The sequence below is a fragment of the Vanessa tameamea genome, chromosome 17 (genome assembly GCF_037043105.1).
Source record: "Vanessa tameamea isolate UH-Manoa-2023 chromosome 17, ilVanTame1 primary haplotype, whole genome shotgun sequence".
Taxonomy (NCBI): Eukaryota; Metazoa; Arthropoda; class Insecta; order Lepidoptera; family Nymphalidae; genus Vanessa; species Vanessa tameamea.
Genome location: NC_087325.1, coordinates 6207896 through 6228309, shown reverse-complemented (window position 1 = coordinate 6228309; position 20414 = coordinate 6207896). Strand labels below are relative to the sequence as shown.

General features: G+C 32.2%; 1 protein-coding gene across 3 annotated transcripts; it reads right to left on the bottom strand.

Moving 5' to 3' along the window:
* Window positions 1–4630: 4630 nt before the first annotated feature.
* LOC113400506 (protein gooseberry) lies at window positions 4631–20020 on the bottom strand. 3 transcript variants are annotated; one of them, XM_026640089.2, is made up of 6 exons: window positions 19738–20020; window positions 11114–11286; window positions 10679–10937; window positions 8832–9031; window positions 7752–8359; window positions 4631–4854 (listed from the first exon to the last, which is right to left on the bottom strand). In XM_026640089.2, the coding sequence occupies exons 1-6, from the start codon at window positions 19790–19792 to the stop codon at window positions 4734–4736; spliced, it is 1416 nt and encodes a 471-aa protein (XP_026495874.2). In that variant the 5' UTR covers window positions 19793–20020; the 3' UTR covers window positions 4631–4733. The 3 variants fall into 3 exon arrangements, with proteins under 3 accessions (XP_026495874.2, XP_026495875.2, XP_064073619.1); XM_026640090.2 differs by having other exon boundaries at window positions 10835–10937; XM_064217549.1 differs by lacking the exon at window positions 19738–20020 and adding an exon at window positions 13276–13378.
* Between the last annotated feature and the right edge of the window lie 394 nt (window positions 20021–20414).

Below are 20414 nucleotides of genomic sequence, written 5' to 3'. Positions count from 1 at the left end.
ATTCTCACGACAATGTTTTATTACACTTAAAAAGTATATATTGAAAGATTATTTTTGTTTTTATGTTAGCACTACACTTCCATACAAAACTCTTTCATTAGTCACTGAAGTTTATTTTTAAAGACTATCGCCTGTGTTATTTCTCCCGTGTCCCTCTGCAATATCCAGCAATAGTGTGCACTCATGTTAGCATTCCATCTATCTGAGAAATATATTTAATAAACTTTATCTCTTGATGGAATCTCTCTCCTTGTTCATTCACTTTAATCCCCAAGACTTTCCGGAAATAAGTTTCATTTTAGTTTCAAAGTCTTCGTCTTCCATGAGTTTTCGAACATCGGAACCAGCAAATTTACTTCTATAAGCTTGGCTTGAGCTGAGATGGCCCAGTGGTTAGAACGCGTGCATCTTAACCGATGATTTCGGGTTCAAACCCAGGCAGGCACCACTGAATTTTCATGTGCTTAATTTGTGTTTATAATTCATCTCGTGCTCGGCGGTGAAGGAAAACATCGTGAGGAAACCTGCATGTGTCTAATTTCAACGAAATTCTGCCACATGTGTATTCCACCAACCCGCATTGGAGCAGCGTGGTGGAATATGCTCCATACCTTCTCCTCAACGGAAGAGGAGGCCTTAGCCCAGCAGTGGGAAATTTACAGGCTGATTATGTTATATTTTTTATGATTATAAGCTTGGCTTCTGAAAGTGATGGAACTTTATCACAGAGATATTTGAAACACTAGCTAGCTACTAGCTTTAAAAGCGCCTGCACAAATTGTTTCTTGAGTCCAAGTTTTATATGAGTGGTGTGTCACTGTAGTGGAGTTTGTCACTTTGCTGGATCTGGATTAAGAGAATCATCCTCCAAATACAAATCCTTTCTTATCCAAAACAAGGATATATCAAAAGTGTTGCGTTATAATTGTAAAATTACGAGAACTCGATGCAATTTATTTATTACTAACAAACAATTTCACCTTTATTTTATCATATTCTAGTACTAAATTATATTTAAAACGACAGACAATAACATTTTACTACATATTACAATAAGGAATTATAAACCGAGACATACTTACCTATACTTTATAAAGGTACAATAACATTTATTAATCAATACTCAAATATTACAAGTTACAGCCAAGAGCGCCAAACATCAAGTTAATTATACTAATGTCACCCACACACGTAATACCTACGCGTGTCAGCAAAATGTCATCTTAGTCGGGCGACGACAGTACGGCAAGAAGTATAAAAAGGGGTCTAAGCTTCACATCCGCCTCCGCGAAGTCCCCACCCAGATTTTCCAACTAATTCGATTCGTCATGACCAATTAAAATGGACGCACGACTTTTCACACAAACTACTATTGGTTTCGTGCAACCATTACATATAAAAAAATATATCGATAAAGTAACCTAATATAACTAGCTACGTCGATGTTCTCTGAACGTGATGCGTCTCGATGCGAAGCTGCAAAATGACATCACTATACACATAATCTACTACATATTATGACTGTACTTTAGTTTATACCCTTAATAACGGCTTAAAGCAAGCAAGCAATTTATAACAATTGTTTCACGTGAGTCATCATCGCTGTACACGTCAACAATCAGATCACCTTATTTTAGTAATCAACGTTTTATTTTAAGGAATTACGTAACATCTCAATTGATTTACCGAAACAATAGAATTAATCATTGAAATTACAAAATTTATCTTTAAACATATAGTTTTATTTAAAACGTAATCTTTGTATATTTATTCTATATGAAGCAGACAGGTGGATGAGCGATGTAGTTGATGGTACATCCCCTCCAATAGACATTGATTCATGAAAGGTGTAATACATTCCTTACACTGTCCATGGGATACAGATACTGGTTCCTCGATGTTACGTAAATTATTTGTAATTACAGCAGCTTACTCGCCCTTCGAACAAAAAATAAAAACACTCCCTATTGATACGCCGAATAATAAAAAATCCATTTCGATATTGTCATCAATAAGCTCAGATACTACCACGCCGATTCTATTAAAATCTCTAACGTCGTTTTTTCTAAATAAATTGTAGTCTTTCTTGTAAAATAATATTAATCCTTGAAAAATAATCTTCTACGAATAGACGTGAACATTTAGTTTTTCTCAATATATTTGAATTGTTGATTATTTTATTTTATTTTACCTACAGCGAATCGGAATCGAGCGGTGATCTCTGATTCCCACGCGTGTGCCTTACTGGTTACTTTTTGTGCTCAAACACCAGTTTATACAATAAAAAATCGAATTCAATCACGTTTTTCATTCAACACCTTCCGTGATTCTAATACAATAAACGAAAAAACTGGCTTATTCTATAAATTGTATATAGTCTTTACATCTATAGCCTATCTATAATAATAGAGATTGAAATTGCAAATCTGTATTACATTGACTGGTATAAACAGACATATGACGTTTTATATAATTATTATAAATAACTAACAAATAAAAATAGTTATAAAAGAATAGGAATTTCAATAAATAGATACACGAAATATGAGCTACTAGCTGCTCGCTCAGCTCGCTTCTCTTGGCATTAATTATTACTTACTAATCGTCGCCCGCGGCTACGCTCGCCATTTAAGGGCTTAATCGTCGAGTATAGGGTATAAAAAAGTAGCCTATGACCTTCCTTGCAAATTTCATCAAATTCGGTTTAGTGATTTAACCGTGAAAGCGTAACAGGCAGAGTTATTTTCGCATTAATAATAATAATATAGATAGTATAAGTTATGAATAATATAACTTACTCTATATCTTATTTCGCAACTTGATTCTTCTTCTTCGACTTCTAGATCAAAAATAAGAACCCTATCAGCTGCTGGAATGTAACTTAATAACTAACATCCAAACAAACAAATGAAGAGGTAATATTAGTAAATATATTAATTAGAATTTATTAAAATTCGTTTCTTTCTTATAACATTTCTTTGAATATTTATCAAAATTGTAAAAACTTTCAATATAATATATTTTATATAGATTAGATACTAATAGTATCGATGAATTCTACTGCATCAAATTGACAATTAGGTACATAACATGTGCATATCCTGTTGGTCACTGTTGCCGTGCTCCTCTCACTAAGATCATAGAGAACTTTCTTCCAAGAACGGAAAATCAAACGCAAAAGTATTTCGTTACACAAACTCTCCAACTCCGTAATATAATAATAAATACGTCTTTTATCGCTGTAAGTCTACCTATTTGAATATATTTGCAGTTTCAACTTTAGATTTCGTCGAAAACAGAATGCGATCCTTCATAAGCATATATTGTATAGCATATAGCAGGCAATGGACATGTATTTGACTGCTTTGACTGTCTAATTACACCCCATACTGTGCAGAGACATTCAATGCTATTGTCGAAATGAGAAGGGTAATACCATTATTCTTGTTAAGACGTCTGTTTATGATACAATAACGAAAAATTATTTGTCTATTATTATTGATGTTGGATTAAGACCAATCTTTATAATCAGTAGCAGAGAAATATTGTCATTATTGAATGTTATATTTTTTCAAGTAAATATATTCTTTATAATAATGTTAATAACGTTATCTTTAACTCGAGCTATATTTATTTTTATAATATAAATTTATGAAAAATATAAACGAAAACAATTTTTAATGCATATTTTTTCTAGATTTTTCATTTGGTTCTAGTAAATACGTTTCAAATTTCATTTCATTTCGAGCAATTCAAAAAACAAAAAGAATTATCTGGAAATAAAACAATTCCAGGAATCCCTTTTGACTTGATATATACTCTTTGATCTTGATATCCTCTCAAAAACCTCGATATTTCACTCAACATTTTTAATAAATTTATAAAATGTATTCATTTTTACGTTATTTTAGTGATGTATACGTTGCCAACTAGGACGTTTTGAAATAGCCAGTGAAATGACTTCATTAGAAGTTGAAGTAAAAAAGAAAGAATATTAAAAGCACGTCTAACTTAGTAGTCCTCTTACTAGTTTGTATTCATTGAAAAAAAAATTTTTTTTTAGGTTAGATTTTTTATTAGGTTTTTTTGTCGGAGATGTATATTTTACCTAAAAAAAATCTATGATCAGCAATTGACACCGAATACATTATTTGATTTTAATTATTTCAATTAAATAAAACGTCTTATTTTTATTATATTGAAATTTATTTTGGATAAACATTTTTGAAAAGTGCTTAATAAAATTACATTAAACTATTACTAAATATAACTTAACTATTAAATAAATACAAATTTTATGTTAAATCACAATTGCATCAAGGCATTCGTTAAACAGTGTAAATTCTACTTCAATAAAGTTATTCTTTTAAATATACAACACATTATCTTAAAATAAATTTATATAAATTATAATACATCTTAACACTATAATAATACTAAATATATGATAAATTATATCTAAATCAGTAAGAAGTATAGTAATTATTAGGAACAATTTACTTCACCTACATTCTATGTAAATAATATTTGAATACTGTACAATAATTTTACTATCTTTTCAAAAACTCAAGCTGTTAATTTGTGTAGATCTCAAAAACGGTTCGAAAATATTTGATATTTTTTTTGTTACTTTTACAATAAAGGCACTGATGTTACATTTAGTTCGAGCACCTTAAAAATATTGATATATTATTTATTAAACAACCGAACGTAAAATAAACGTATGTATATCATTAGTGAACTCTCCCCATATCCATGCCGCCAAGTTGTCCAATATAAGGGTATCCCGATTTCGCTTCCGTAGGAGAATGTGCGTGGGACGCGTAGTGTGAATGGTTTGTACCGAAGAAGGAACTGTAACAAAGGAAATTAAATATTAAAACAAAAATATAAAAAAAAACGTTGTGATGCAGAAACGCCATAGATGATGGCGGTCAATCTCAAAGACTTTCCGATCATCGAATAATTAATAATCAAACTTATAAAATACATATTAAAAAATCTAAATACTTCAATTAGAGTATTTTATAATTAGTGTTAAATAAAAAAATAATATTTAAATAACATTCTTGCAAACTACCCAATTTGCTAAATTAATGTAATCACAAAAGATAATAAAACTAATATTCGACTAGTTCATGATCTTAAAGCGTGGGAACGAATGGGTGAATGATGTATGAAATACGAGTAATTGATCTACATTGAAGTTGAACTGTATCTATCGGTATAATATTAAAAGTTTATAATCATAGAGCAGTCACTAATGCCGGTTGTAATTGTTACCTGTTTTCGGTCTACCGGAATGCGTAATTTAGGTGGTCGGAATGAAATGAAAGAAAACACATATATATGACGCTTTATGGAAATAAATCGTGACTAAGCTTACAATAAAATTATATATTCAATTGAATTCAGTGGCTAATACGTTATTAAGGCTTATTCATGTTCGTAGTAACGCATAAACAATAATAGATTATTGTAACGTGTAGGTGGATAGGCTTAAAGATTAAAACCTTCGCAATACCAAAATGAGCTTTGAAATACAAATGTTTTAAAATAAAAGGCACCATTTTCTGAACTCGTAAAACATTCGTCTTATATAAATAATTAATGCATTTATAATTCTTTAAAAAATACAAAGCTAAACTGTAACTTTTAACAAACGAAAAATAAAAACATTACTTATGTTATCAGCAAATCACATAATAATTCCTTTAAAAGCGCTACTGAAACAGCCGTGTCCGCAATTTTATGGTTACGAGATGACGGTGTTTAAATAACAGGTGAAAGAGAAATTTAATCAGTTATCGTAATTAACATACACAAGATATCATTTCGGAAAGCTGCAGCTAGTAAGTGGAACGGCGCGAGCGCACGAAACCCGGTGAAATCCCTAATTTGTTTTACAGAACTAATTGACGAATTAGACATTCATTTATTATTGAAACGGTTAAAAATTATTTTCTAAAAAACTATTTTATATTTAATAGATTTAATTTACAATTATTTTCATTATTCAAATTTAAAGTGCTGTAAATTATTTTCTTGTTATTATTTATTTAATTAAAACAAAGTTAAAAATCATACATATGGGCAAACGTCGAAGGTCAACATCGGTTTCTCGCTGACTCGGATACCGTACGCCGTATGCATAACCGAAAGCCTAGTATTTCAATCGAGGAGCAATTGAAAAGCAATTTTCGTTCACCTGCATCCATCAATCACGCGTACGTTTTGAACGAACAAACGGTTCGTCCGCTATATTGTCCAATAAAGGGTACAAAACCACGCTGTTTAGGAAGTTGAATGCAAATAGCTGCAGATAAGTTTTAATACCAGGTTCGAGTTAGGTTTAATGCACGGGTTCATCGTACTAATGTCACGTTCGGCCTCCCATTAATTGCCAAGCGCTCGCTACAAAGCAACGTATGTTTATCTGTTTTCCGCAATGTAAGGCGACGATAATACCTTCTATGCATGTTTTCATGCATTCAACAAATACCCTTATTGCATTTGTTTAAGTGTTAATTTACATTGCTTCGATTTGTAGCTGTTTGTGATGATAAAAACTAAATTGAACGATTGTTAAACAAAGTTATGAGAGGTCATGTGTTTTCTGAAACTCCATCGTATTATGATTTCTTGTATGTGAAAATTACATTTAATTAAAATTGGTAAATCTTCTGATATAACTTACTTAATCAAAAGTATAATTATCTAGATATCCATTAATTAATGTGCAATCACATTAAAAATAATAAATATTAACATTTTTTTATAAAATGCGTCAAGAATCACAAAAGTTTTTTTTTTAAATGAAATTATCAAATCGTGTTACTCCGTTATTTCTGAATGTTACGTCAATCGAGGTTGCCCAAGGAACGAGATGAAGTGATCACCATAGACGTGGTCAACTCATATATTACTAGAATGTGTCTCATTGTACTACAAAATATATTGTGTGTGGTCCAATGTTAAGTTTATAGACTTGCTTTGTCTCGATAACACAGATAAACGACGTACTCATCGACATACAATGACACAATGAATCTGTCGCATTCTTTTTTGTCAAATTCATAGCAGTCATACGCGTGAAAAGCATTTACCTAAAATAGCAACAAGTCGAAGGTAACTTTTCCTCTATACTAAATTATAAATCACGTAGAATTTAACTTCAAAACCAATTAGTAATCGATCAAAAATATACATAAAATTCACAGCCCTATTGCCTTCACGATCGCATCGGCGTATTACGAAGAGAGGCCTGTAATAACTACCCGCGCGGCGTATAATGGCTGACTTCTTACACTCTTAATTGATTAGCGGCCGCTTCGGCTAATGATAAAGGAAGGTAAAAGAAATAAAATGAATCTCAATTCGCGAGATCTACGTCTGGATAATACTTGCAGCGAGCAGCCACCGTACGGAGGATTAACTACTTAAAGACCATTGTCAGAAAACTAAGTAACTAATATACAAATGAGCTGATCATACACATAATCTATGTTACTAAACGTTAAACACGTAGTATCGTTTAATAAAATTATATTTTAAAATATAAATTCATAAGTCATGTATATAATTGCGTATTCATTTCTTGAATCCAAAACTGAATATAAGTAGCTAAACATCAATAATTCATAAATGCAATTGGTCGCCGCCAGGGCTTATTGAGATATTAAAGGCAGTTAATATTTATTTATATATTCATCATCATTACTCGTATCTGAATAAGTTTAATGTAAACTCACCTATAATTTTCTGGCCAGGCGCTGACTTCGGCTAATTTATTTTGATGATGACCACTGAGCTGTCTCGATGTCCAGTGATTGTGGGCTGCCATGTGCTCTTGTTTAGCGTAGTCGCCATATCCGTATGGATGGGAGACCGTCTCGGTGCCATTTGCATACGTTGGATGTTGATAGGTAATTCCACTACTATGGTTAGCAGTCGGACTCGCTGCAGTTGGGCTCGTACTAGGAGGAGTAGCGTCAGACGATGCTTGTAAAGGCGTTGGTAGTTCAGAAGAATGAGATAATGGGGTCAAGTTCCCAGATGGAAATGAACTTGAAGTGGGTGGATGCAATGACGAAGCTGCAAGAGCTGACTGGCATACAGGAGTAGCTAACGCTGATTGGTGCAGAGAAGGTGCTAATGCAGAATTAAGAACGGAACTAGAACCTAACGCAGAAGAATATGATTGCTGCCATGAAGCACATTGAGCATTGAAAGAAGACGGTGGTTCGTATTGTTGATGAACTGATGGGAAGGCAGATTGTAAGGACATTGTATTGAAGGCACTTAGTTGTTGGGAATTTAATTGCTTCCGTAGACGTGCTCTTCGGTTCGAGAACCACACCTATTAGTAAAATAAATAAAATAAACTTTATTTTTATAAAATGACGTAATTTAAAATATATTCCTACACATAAATTGCAACTAATGCTTCGTTTAAAATATAACAAAAAACTTGTTAACCAACTTATGATGTAATTCTAAAGTTAATTAAGCGAATCATAGTTTAAGTAAGCGCAACTATTTTGTTTTATTACTATAATTATTATTTAAATCCATCAATTTAAGGAGTTAGTTCTGTAGTATGTTACACCATATGGTAGCCAGTTTCGAGTTAAAATAAATTATAATTTAATGACTACATTTCTTCTCTCAAAGGGGAGGAGATACTAAACAAAGGAGTCATTTTAATTCCTATTAAAACAATAATTAATATTCACTTGAAAAATGAAACTATAAACGGACACACTGTTTTAACTAGAATGTTTTGGCAAAAATATAAACATATGTAAGTAATATTGTTAGCTCGAACATACCTGAACTCTAGCTTCTGTGAGTTTGGTCTTCTGCGCTAATTCTTCTCGCGTATAAACGTCAGGATATTGCGTTCTTGTAAAAGCTCGTTCTAAAGCCTCAAGTTGATCTCCGGAAAAGGTTGTTCTAGACCTTCGTTGTTTCCGCTTCAGCGTAATGCCGGGTTCCGACTCTGTATCGGAGTCTTCACAAGACGATGGACCTATTAAAAATAACAAAATGGTTTATTCTAAGATGTTACGTGCACAGCGCTCGAATTCGACATGAATACATAACGGATCAATAATGTCACTTAAATTATCCAAGGAAAACGGCAGTTAAAGAAATTTACTTTCCATCTTTATAACTAAATTGCACCTACGTTATTAAGTTAATAGAGAAAATAAGCTTGTACGCCCGTCCGTACATTTTCAAATACGTACAGTGATAATGACGTAGCTAAATCTGTTACACATATAAAATTTGTCACTGCAACGTGACTTTCTAGTTTCCTATCATTTTGTTTCATTACTTCTATTATTATTTGCTACCGCTCGGACCACACGCGGCTCGATTAAATTAAATGTAACCGCATTGTATGTTAAGCTCAAAGAAGTCTCTAATGAGTTTCTCGGGTCTTTCTTGGATAAATATTACAACATTCGGTTCGATGATTTGTTTTATAATGAATTTGTAGCTACTGGTCTTATTTCACGTGTGTGTCCTCAAATGTATTCCATATTAGAACATCAATATTTTATGAATACCTTATACGATTTTTGTTTTAATCATGAGGTCCTTAAAATATTCATGACTTAAATTGCACCTAATTGATCATTACATGTTACAAAATTGCAACGGACTTATAAAGCGTTTCTTGGAAGTGCACTTTAAGTTTCACTTCACTTACAGTTATCCGACATCATAGACAGGCACGAAACGCAAATTTTGAGTACGCGAGCACGAGCGCAAAGGGACCCGCTTTTCCAGTGTAGACATTACTTTAGCCGCACACAACTTAATATGCATAATCTTATCGCGGCGCAGAATCTCTCAGGCAAAACCGCACCGTCGCTGAACCGGGATATTAGGAGCGCCATTTTATATTGGATAGCTATACGGCACAAGACGTGCAGTACGGACAGATTGTCGTAATGCAAGCCTCGCGGCCAAACGCGATGGGATAATAACAGCTTTGAGTACTAATTTCATTTTTATAACCTACAATTTCCGAAGCCGACACAAGGGGCGCTGCCGTGGCGTGCGCGCGCGCCTGGCCCGCTTCACTTTTACGTGGATTATTAACTTTATACGCCATTTTACTAAGTTTGCAAACGTTTCCGACAGTCTCATTATAGGAATAAATTCATAATAATAATGTACTTTAAAGTGAATTAAGTGATTATGGTCTTGAATCAGCGTTAAAGACTACGATGACATGGCACTTATTTACGCATCATTATGATGAAGGTTTCATCCAATACTATGTGAAATATTTTAAGGATGATTTCGTAACGTTGGTCAAATTTAATATTAATTTACTCGATGAGGTAACCTTGTACTTTATGAATATTAGAGTACTTTATGATGAGATTCATCATATTCATATAACAATAGCCAAAGCGAACTTTAGTAATATACTGTTTCAAACAAATGCCGCGCTACAGTATTTATAAGTGGACTAACAAACTTTTCAACCCACATGAACAAATCAAACACTAAATGATTTTTTTCTCAATTGTAACATTTACTTTATTTTAAGTAAATATTTTACACTGCTCATATATCATCTAACGATTGATACGTTTTTTTTTTAATTTGAAAAGCATTTGTATAAAAATATCTTTAATCCAAGGTAAGTATGACTTACCTAGAATACCATCAATACTGTGGTTTCTTCTAGGATCTGATTCATCCCTTTTGCCTCCTCTTATAAGTCGCGAAATCGAACTGACTGATGGGGCAGTGTTTTTATCACAAATGCCTTCTTTTATTAATTTATCTCTAATTTCCCAGGAGAATATACCTGGGTTTTGTCTCTTGAGCTCTTCGATCCTGTTCTCAACTTCGGGCGTTGCTACCCTCGGTTTCGAACCTCCGATAACACCAGGGCGTATTGAACCGGTTTCCTGGTAACAAAAAATAAAATACATTGAAAATACTGAAATGATTTAAAACAAATATTTTTATAACTTAAATATTCATATTAAAGTTTTAATGTAAGCATTTTAGTCTACCGCCACTTGAAGTGGTTTCATGTACATTACATAACACCTTCAGCGATATTTATACATCGATTTCTTACTTGGTATCTGTTAAGAATCTTTGAGACGCAGCCGTGCGAGACGCGGAGTTGACGCGAGATGACGCAAGGCCGCACGCCCGCCGCCGCCATCTCCACGATCTTCAGCCTGATGTGGTTTGGTAATGGACGACCGTTGATGAAAACTCCACCCAACTGGTTCATACGACCTTGTCCTGTGACAATTATAAATTATTAATACGTTTTATAAGTTTCATGAATGCGTTTTATTTACACAAACTTTCTTTCTAACGCTGCATAACATAAATAAAATATCAAAATGTGTATTCAAAATACCTCCAAAATAAACTCCAAAATTAAATCTCAAATAAACTTTCAATCACAGTAGAACTTTAGCGAAATATCTAATTTTATTTAACACGATCTATAAGAACTAAAATTAGATATTAAAATATTTTTGTCTGTTACACTAAAATTTATTCAGAAAAATGTTTTATTACAACTTAAATTGTACATTTGAGCTAGAATTTTATTATGTCGAATCATTCTAAAGTTCTTACGGTGAAAGGTAAGTTATCAAAAAAATAATTAATCTTTTATCGTGATGGCTATTGGGAGCGATAATGAACTTCGTTCGAAGGTAATTGCAAATAAAACTTCTCAAGTTATAAAATATTTCTGGGACTATTAATACATATGTGAGTAAAATGGCTATTATAATCACATCATGGGCAGGCAGTGGTTGGGACCACCTATCGTCAAAGAAAGCCGCCGATCAACGATTTTTGCAACGCCTTTTGTTAGTTAGTTCCTATTGAGTCTTATACAATATTTGAAACGAGAAATTCATATCAAAAATACACATTTAAAACAAGCAATTAAAAAGATAATATTTTGTTGATGAAATTTGTGTCTACGTTATCTAATTTATTAAATAAATTATTAATCTCTTGAAGATTTTAAAACAAAAAATAACCTAATATGTCTATGATCGCATTCCAAAATTCATTCCTAATTCTTATCCAAATTTGACAGACAGCTCTCATTTATAAAGAAAAAAAATTAACAGTGGCATCTTCCACTTGTGTGAGGCATTTATAGTTTATCAATTTCAAATAATTCCTCAAAGATACCGCCACACGTAGGACCCTAGACCCCTGTGGAGAAGCACCGATCAATTAAACAACATGTCAACAAGTGTGTCCTTTAATAAGGCGAGAAACCAGAGATAAGTCGTTGTAAAATAAACCGTATCATAAACAACATATGGCTAAGATTTGTACTTACAAAAACAAAAAATCGCATAAAGCATTGTATTCATCATGACATAATCAACTTTCTTCCCTACAAAATAAGATCTAACATGATGCATATTTTATAATCGGCTGATCTCAGTTTCTGCGAGCGATCCTCATAAGTTTTTTTTGTTTGGAACCCCGTAGACATCGTGGTGCCTCAAAATCCCATGTTCCTTAGCGTTAATTTAACGTTCCCGAAATATTTATGACGCATAACGCGTCCTTAATATCCTTGTCTATACAAATGTGGGTGGTTTAATAATAATGTATCACTTCATTAGAGTTTTTCAGTTTTATTAGATGGTTATATCATAAAATTATGCATTTGTATTGAAAATGAAACTAACTTTACTTTTTATTATGCGATTTATAGTTTTTTTTTATTTAAATTCCATTTAACTTCAATATATATATGCCTTTAAGAAAACACAAGCATAGAAAGTACGTAAGTACTTTATTTCGTCTTCAACAAATATTTATGCAAGCGTATAAATTCGAAGGTAATTGAAAGAGGAAAGATCAAAACGCTGGCTAACCAGTTTAACGAGCAATAATAAAATAGATCATCCAATAAATATATAGTAAAACGCTTCAATTTTGAAACAGGATCAATCATACGTACAATTGATAAAGGTATACAAAAGACATAAAAGAACTGCAAATATACAAAGCGTAATAGAATTGGCAAACATTGTACATCTATTAACGCAAAAGGAGGCGAAGTTAACAACAAATTTCAACATTTATTCGTAATATCTAATCGTCCGGAAGCACAATTTGATCATGCACCATTATATCGGTACAATAGCTGCTACCAGGGTGGTATACAAATCTTTTCGAATGTAAGTTAAGAGTGCAAAAAATATAAGTCAGTGCGATTTCGGAAGCCAGAAGGTTTTTACTTACGCGTCTTATTCATAGCTATTTCAAGTGACTTCAACGAGGGAAAATCACATACTGAACTTGGGTAAACAGTCCTTTTGAAGGTATTAAAAATTCTCACAATAATATAATCTTGTTCTGATTCGTTCGACCGTTACGTTCGTGTAAGACGAAATTGAAACAGAGTCAGCCATTTAATGCTTAACGTAAAACGCAAAGCGTGACCAAATAAATGAAGATTTTCTATTCACTATTCGTATTTCTGTGTCAACTTTAATTAGCAATCACATTTTCATCAAACTTCTCAGCCCCATCGATACGTCATAGACATTGTGATTCAGTGATTGGATTTCTGAAGTACATTTTTATTTTACAAATATTCTCTTTCAATTCGAACGACTCATATTTCTTAATCCAGGGCTCATTTCCATTACGTTCGGGAACATTAAATTCGATACCCATCTGATATTTGGAAACTGATCAAAAAATATTTCCTCAACGATATCTCGATAAAATTTGCCATCTTTTGAATAAATATTTGAACAATCCCATGGTTCTTTGAGTTCGTTTTTTCGGGCACGTAAATTTAATTGAGTTCTTCTATTTGCACGTTCTAAGATTTTATTTAATATTTACTGTGACATTTAATGTCATAGGTTATTACGTTTGTACCGCCAGCGGCACACTACGCTGAAACGACCAATAAAAGTTACGAAGTCAACAGGCGTAAAGATATCCCGTTCGCGTATTTGTTACAAGGCATGCCCTATTAAATTGTTACAAACACACTTCGATAACTATAAGAAATAAACTGATAACGGTTAGTCCAAGGAGTTTCGTTACATACAAATGCTTATATTCTCTTACAAACCATAACCTATTTCAATAACATTAAACTTAATTAAATAACTTTTACGAACTATTATTCGATATTATTCTTACTTAATATACATAAACAAAAATTAATAAATATAACTATTATACATTGTTAGCAACTATATTGACGATACCTTGTGCTTAGTTTGAAAATTTACCATTACCAGATTATCCACTTACTTACAAGTGATAGTTTATTATGTTTAAAGTCCATATCGTATTGTGTAAATAAATCGTAAACCCCGTTTTCACAATCATAATATGTTTCTGCTTGCAAATCAATTTCACGTAGCGACATTAATGTGCCTATACTAAAATTTATATGGGGTTTACGTCACACACCGCTTTCCTTCACAAGAATTGTATGCAGCGATAACTTATACATAATATAGAGAGATATGCTTACTTCGTAATTTATAATTAATTTAACAGTTATCATGTGTACTTGACGGAGAAAATTATTTATTGATATTGTTCATCGTTTTGAAACTTTCCAACGATTGTTATTAATTGGACGTTACTGCAAAAATGTTATAATAACTAAAAAAAACTAAATAATATTTCCCTGTAAATATTATATAAATCTATAAAACAATAAAAAACCCATACTATTTCGTTTAAATTGATTCATGCCTTTTCACTTCACCCCTGATCACATAACATGTTCAGTTTAACGAAAACATTGAATTTCATCGGTTATCAAATGTCGACGATAAACGAGAATCAATAAAAACCTTTAGTCAATAAGTTTTAATCTTACAGGTAAATTTCAAACGGATCTTAAAATGATTATCTTTTATTCTGATGGGCATAGATTTCTATTCGTAACCTGTTAAAATCATTTATACACTAATAAAATAAGCTATTGCTGTCCAAAATCAAGCAACAAAGCGTAGAAATGCCATTTGAATAGGCATTAGAATTGGGCGGCACTCACAAAGGCTATGTCATTCCATTAAGCCTTCTTCAAGCTTTCGGAGATCTCTGTGTGGCCTCTTGGTCGCGTGGCTCGAGGTGTAGCAATCGGTTATCAAATCAGTCCTATTATACTTTCATTGAATATATTGTAACGCCGATACAATATCGTGCTCTATGGAAATTTGTTCTTCAGCTAAGAGTTATTGCATAGTTATTTAAAGATTGTTCCAAGTTAAATATACAAATCATTCTAGTCTATTCTGAGCTAGTTTAAATCTATAAAATATACCAAAGCCTTTAAACACTACAACATTTGTTTAAATTAAACTAAAGATATGAAACAGTGAAATTATTTCTTAACATTCTATATATGTATTTTGATCTTGAAATCTTTTAAATTACGCTGTCGGAAATAGTAGATGATTATGAACACTTTATTGGTATTCCTTGTAATATGTCAGAAACGGAGATGCGATTTGCACTCACTAGCTCTCCTTTGACCCGAATTGACCCGACATCTCGTCGGTGTGGAATCCGTGCGGTATAGAGTTCATTTCTGTAACATGTTCGCTATGTGTAATAATATTATATTATCCTCTTTTGAATTTTAAATATATATTTTTTCTTGAAAAAGATCTTTAACAAATTTCAAATATTATATTTTTTATATAAATTCAAAACATCATGGTATAGGTATCATCAATAATATAAAGTACGAAGGCATTTATAGATATATAATATGTACTCATTATATAATTTATACCTATATGTTGCGAAAAGTATTTGTAATAAGTAATTAATATAATACATTTTTGAAATCAGGAAAGACTAAAATATTCATCTTTATTATAGTTTGAATTTTTGATAAAGAAGTAAAAACTATTTAATTAATTTAATCCTATAACTGAAGAACAAATTAACGAAATCCTATTCTATTAATATTTGAAATCGTACGCCTTAAGGACTGGCTTATTGCGATACTAAAATATGAGTACCTATGAACTATAACGAAATTTCCCTGCATTGAAACGAATGCCAACTGTTCAAACGAGGCAACGCCTTTCGGCTCGTCAACACCGAACATAATGTATGTACTAGCAATGAATGGAACTGAATATTTTATTTCATTATAATAGTGTGTTTGAAAGTGCCCTGTTTGACCTCATTCCGTATTCATAACGCGTTATATACTAATTTGACGGGTCTTTTCTTTTATTATAAGAAATGGACTCTTTGAAGCGTCCACTTGCCGCTATGGTTCGCTTGTTGAAACATAAATATTCTATAATTTTATATGGATAACAATAATTTAGGTTAAGTTATATTGTTAACAACGATTTAAAACTGTGACTGATTTGAGACTATTAGTAATCAAATAACACCGTGTTAGGAAGATAAAAAACAAACAATGTATTACATTTTCAAGATTTACCAAGATTATACAAATTAGATAGTCTACACCGCAATTATACACGTAATGAGTAGACGTGGAGAACTAGAGAAAGGCTGGCAAAAAGAAGGCGTATACGCCGCCCGAAGCGAAGTTGATTTTAATCTCTATTAGTACCTAATAAACGTCAACTGATTCTTTATCAACAATACAATAATACAACCAAGACAAGCAGACAAAATGGTTTTTCTTTATTCGACCATTCAAGTAACACAATGTGTTCGATTCGAACTTAAAGGTATATTTTCAAACGATATTAAAATAAATTAAGTGTCCGTTATATCAATTTGTTTATTAATAGATCGACATAAATAATGGCAAGTAAGCGCCCTCGAGATTCGGTCGAGGCATTTTGCGGGCGAAGGGACGAGGCGCGTCATATTATGCGGCTAAAAGAGCCTGTCGGTGCCTTTGATCCCGGCGAGGATGTGTGCGTACGATGTGCACCGCTGTCTTGATATGAATGTGACTAAACCTTGATTATGGTACTGAACTTTTTATAGAGGTCACCAGACATATTTTTTTTAAAAACATCGATGATATACGAAACAAATAACGAGTTTATCGAGATGTTCTCGTTGAAGAGGTTCGCTGATTCGCGTGGAAATTACAAAGTGTGTGTCGATCGGTATCGCTTCACGGGCCCGTCACCTAGCCCGCGGCGTACCGCGGACATCGACCGTCATACGACCGTCATCGCTTACACTACACGAACTATCACCGATATAAACGAACATTTGAAAATTGACCATATATACCTAAATAATCGAATATAAAGTCATACTTCACTTTTTATTAACTACTTAAGATTACACGACAATAAAATGGAACTCAAATGATACATTCAACAAGTTGTACTCTACCTTATCCTATAACATACAACAAATACATATTATCTCATAAAATATTAAATAAATGCTTATAATGCGAATGCGTTTTTATTGCTATTATAATTATGAACTGTGTTTGTTAAGAAATGTATGTATGAACAAAACGAAAACATCACTCTTAAAAAATCTTTAAAATAAAACACTTTCAGCATTTCGAATTACAGATTTTTTTTGTGGCAGAGAGCATATCGCTATTTGACACTAAGCCCGATTTATATTTTAAGTTATATAATTTTGTGTCGAATTAGGGATTAAAAAATATAATACGCTGAAAAGGAACCGCGTTCCTCAGCGCAGGCGCATAATGCATTATGCGTCATTAAAAATCTCATAACGACTTTTTGTATGAAATATAAATTTGCAATAGATAATTAATATCTTTTATATTCATAAAAATTATGATTGCTTGGTTTCGTAGATAAATATTCGAAAATTAAAAGAACTTAGTTACTCTCGTCGGCTTCCTTTAGAGTCTTTCATCCCTTTTTCTCGTAACATTTATGTACTTCTTTCTCGTTTTAATTTAACTTAGAAACAGGTCATAAGTCGTGGTGACGTTTTTAACAATGCGGTCGAAATGTTTTCGTATGGTAATGATTTATGCTTAAACGCATTGCCAGAGGACTTTAGGAGCGACTAAAGTTTGAAAATTATTATTTTTTTTCAACAGCTCAACATTATAAGTACGGGTTTAATGTAAACTACGAAACATTAAACATGCATGTTCTACAACATGAAGTTAAACTAAATAACAGGTATGCAACCAATATTTATAAAATTCAATTATTATTGTTAAAATTTTCATAGATAATATTTGAATATAATTTTATGTATTTAATTCACATATCTACGTTAATTTGGTGGGAAAATGTAACTACTGAGTTTCTTGTCGGTTCATCTCTTTAAATTCTATGGCACATTTCTCAAAATACAATAATTAATACATTTCAATACTATAACATGAAGATTAAAGATGCTATAAGCTCTAATTAACGCAGAGACTACTTGAATAAAGTAAGTTATTTTTTTCATTTTATGCAAGATGTAATTTATAATTAAAATAAAATATTAAAATTATAAATAATTTAAACAAAAAATTAATTACAATTACCTATTTCCTGACTTTCAAACAAGGTTTCATTATGAAATAAAACAAAGAAAACGTTTCGACGGTTGCCCGTAAACCGTTGGTGTCACTAAAGGGACTGTCTCCAGCAATAAATACCAAATACCGTTTAAAACAAAGATTGTTCATTGACTTTACGACGGGCTATAATTCCTGTTACTCGTAAGACCAAATAAAAAAAAAATTACTTCGACATTAGAGAAGTTTCATTCGAAGAATATTTCTTACTCCATGTGAAATTCACAAATAAATTTCCATGCACACGCCGAGACTTTCATCTAAAGCTTATCATATTTTGCATATATGAAACTAAATTTGCATATATAATACCGACTACGTACCTACCATATGTGAAATGCCACCAACTTTGCATATGTAAAACTAAATGTATGTCATAGATCAATAATAAATTGACGAACATTTAAAAAATAACAATAATAAGGTAATTTTAATAAAAGTAGAATCTGAATAAATATTTTAGCTCCTGTTACCAACATTGTTACCTCTAAATTAAGATCAAGATCATTTGAAGAAACAAACAATAGTTGAGTCGTGACAGAATTTCTTTATTGAACTAGCAAAGAGTAGACGAATCGCTTTCTATATTGAGTCCTTGACCATTCCAGAAACTTCAACGTAACAAGGTCCTCTTACCAATTGTAACAAAATTTTTTCTAGCAATCCCAAGGCGTTAAGATGAAATATTGTTATATGAACGGCAATAAAAGACACTTTTAGCTCTATAATTTCATGATTTTATCGTTTTATGGTTTGTTTCGAGCCTTTCGTAGCGATAAAATTACTTGTAAGACTAATTATGTTATTTTAGATGATTTCGATGCTTGTAATTGATCACTAATCAGCTGTTAAACTTTGATCGTATAACGCGGTTCGGTTTATTGACACCGATTAGCGTTTTATGATGATACAGCATGGTAAAGGATAATTACCTACATGTATATAGGAATAGCTTACACAAATTGTGATTTAGTATATATGTATATATGTAAATTGCATAATAAAATAATTGAATAATTTCGGAATCTCATAAAGCAAAAAAAAAAATATTAATTTTATGTTAGACAAAAACCCGTTACAATATTTTCGTTACAATTTAGACTCTATACTTAACTTAAGAATATCTATTACTTTTGTTTGAAATAAATTAATAAGCGATATAAAAATAAATTTAAAAGTTATACTGAAAGGATTATATTATCACTAACCTTGGAATGAATATCCTGTAAAGTACGGAGTCATGTTCAACGTTGAAACAGCCATTGACACGGAAGCAGAACTTTACGTAGAGAACGCTACTCCAAGCACCAAATCAGTCCTAGCGCACGCAAAAGTCCCGGAAAATCACAATATCAGTCTTACACTACAATCACAAGTTGCACGCAGGCATGATTACGTAAAAGGAAACAGCGTGTGTCTAATCCGTGTTACTTTGAAGACAGCTCGGTGGCCACTGACGTGTGATGTAAAGATGTATTTCGACTCTCAAGTGTAATCTTTCACAATCAGCGGTGCAACAAAAAATGGTCAAACCGCCTCCGCAGCCTTCGACACCACTCCACCTGATTGTTTGTCTCTTTCTGTTGCTCGATCAGAAACTTCGTTCAACTTGTTACCGGTCCCGAAAATCTCTATTTTAACATGAAATTTTGAATATAACAACTCATTAATTGCTTTATTAGTTATTTCTTTATTCAAAATAAATATTTTTTCTACGCTATCCTTTAGGATTTGGAAAATATTTGATGTGATCGCTTCGATGCTATACTACAGGTAAGACAATGCGAAAAAGGGACAGCATGAAGAGCATGATCCGGTATCTTCAAAGTGAAGCGCTTACATTTAACAATGTGTGAGTCGCGCCTGAGTCGGTGCTCCGTGACGA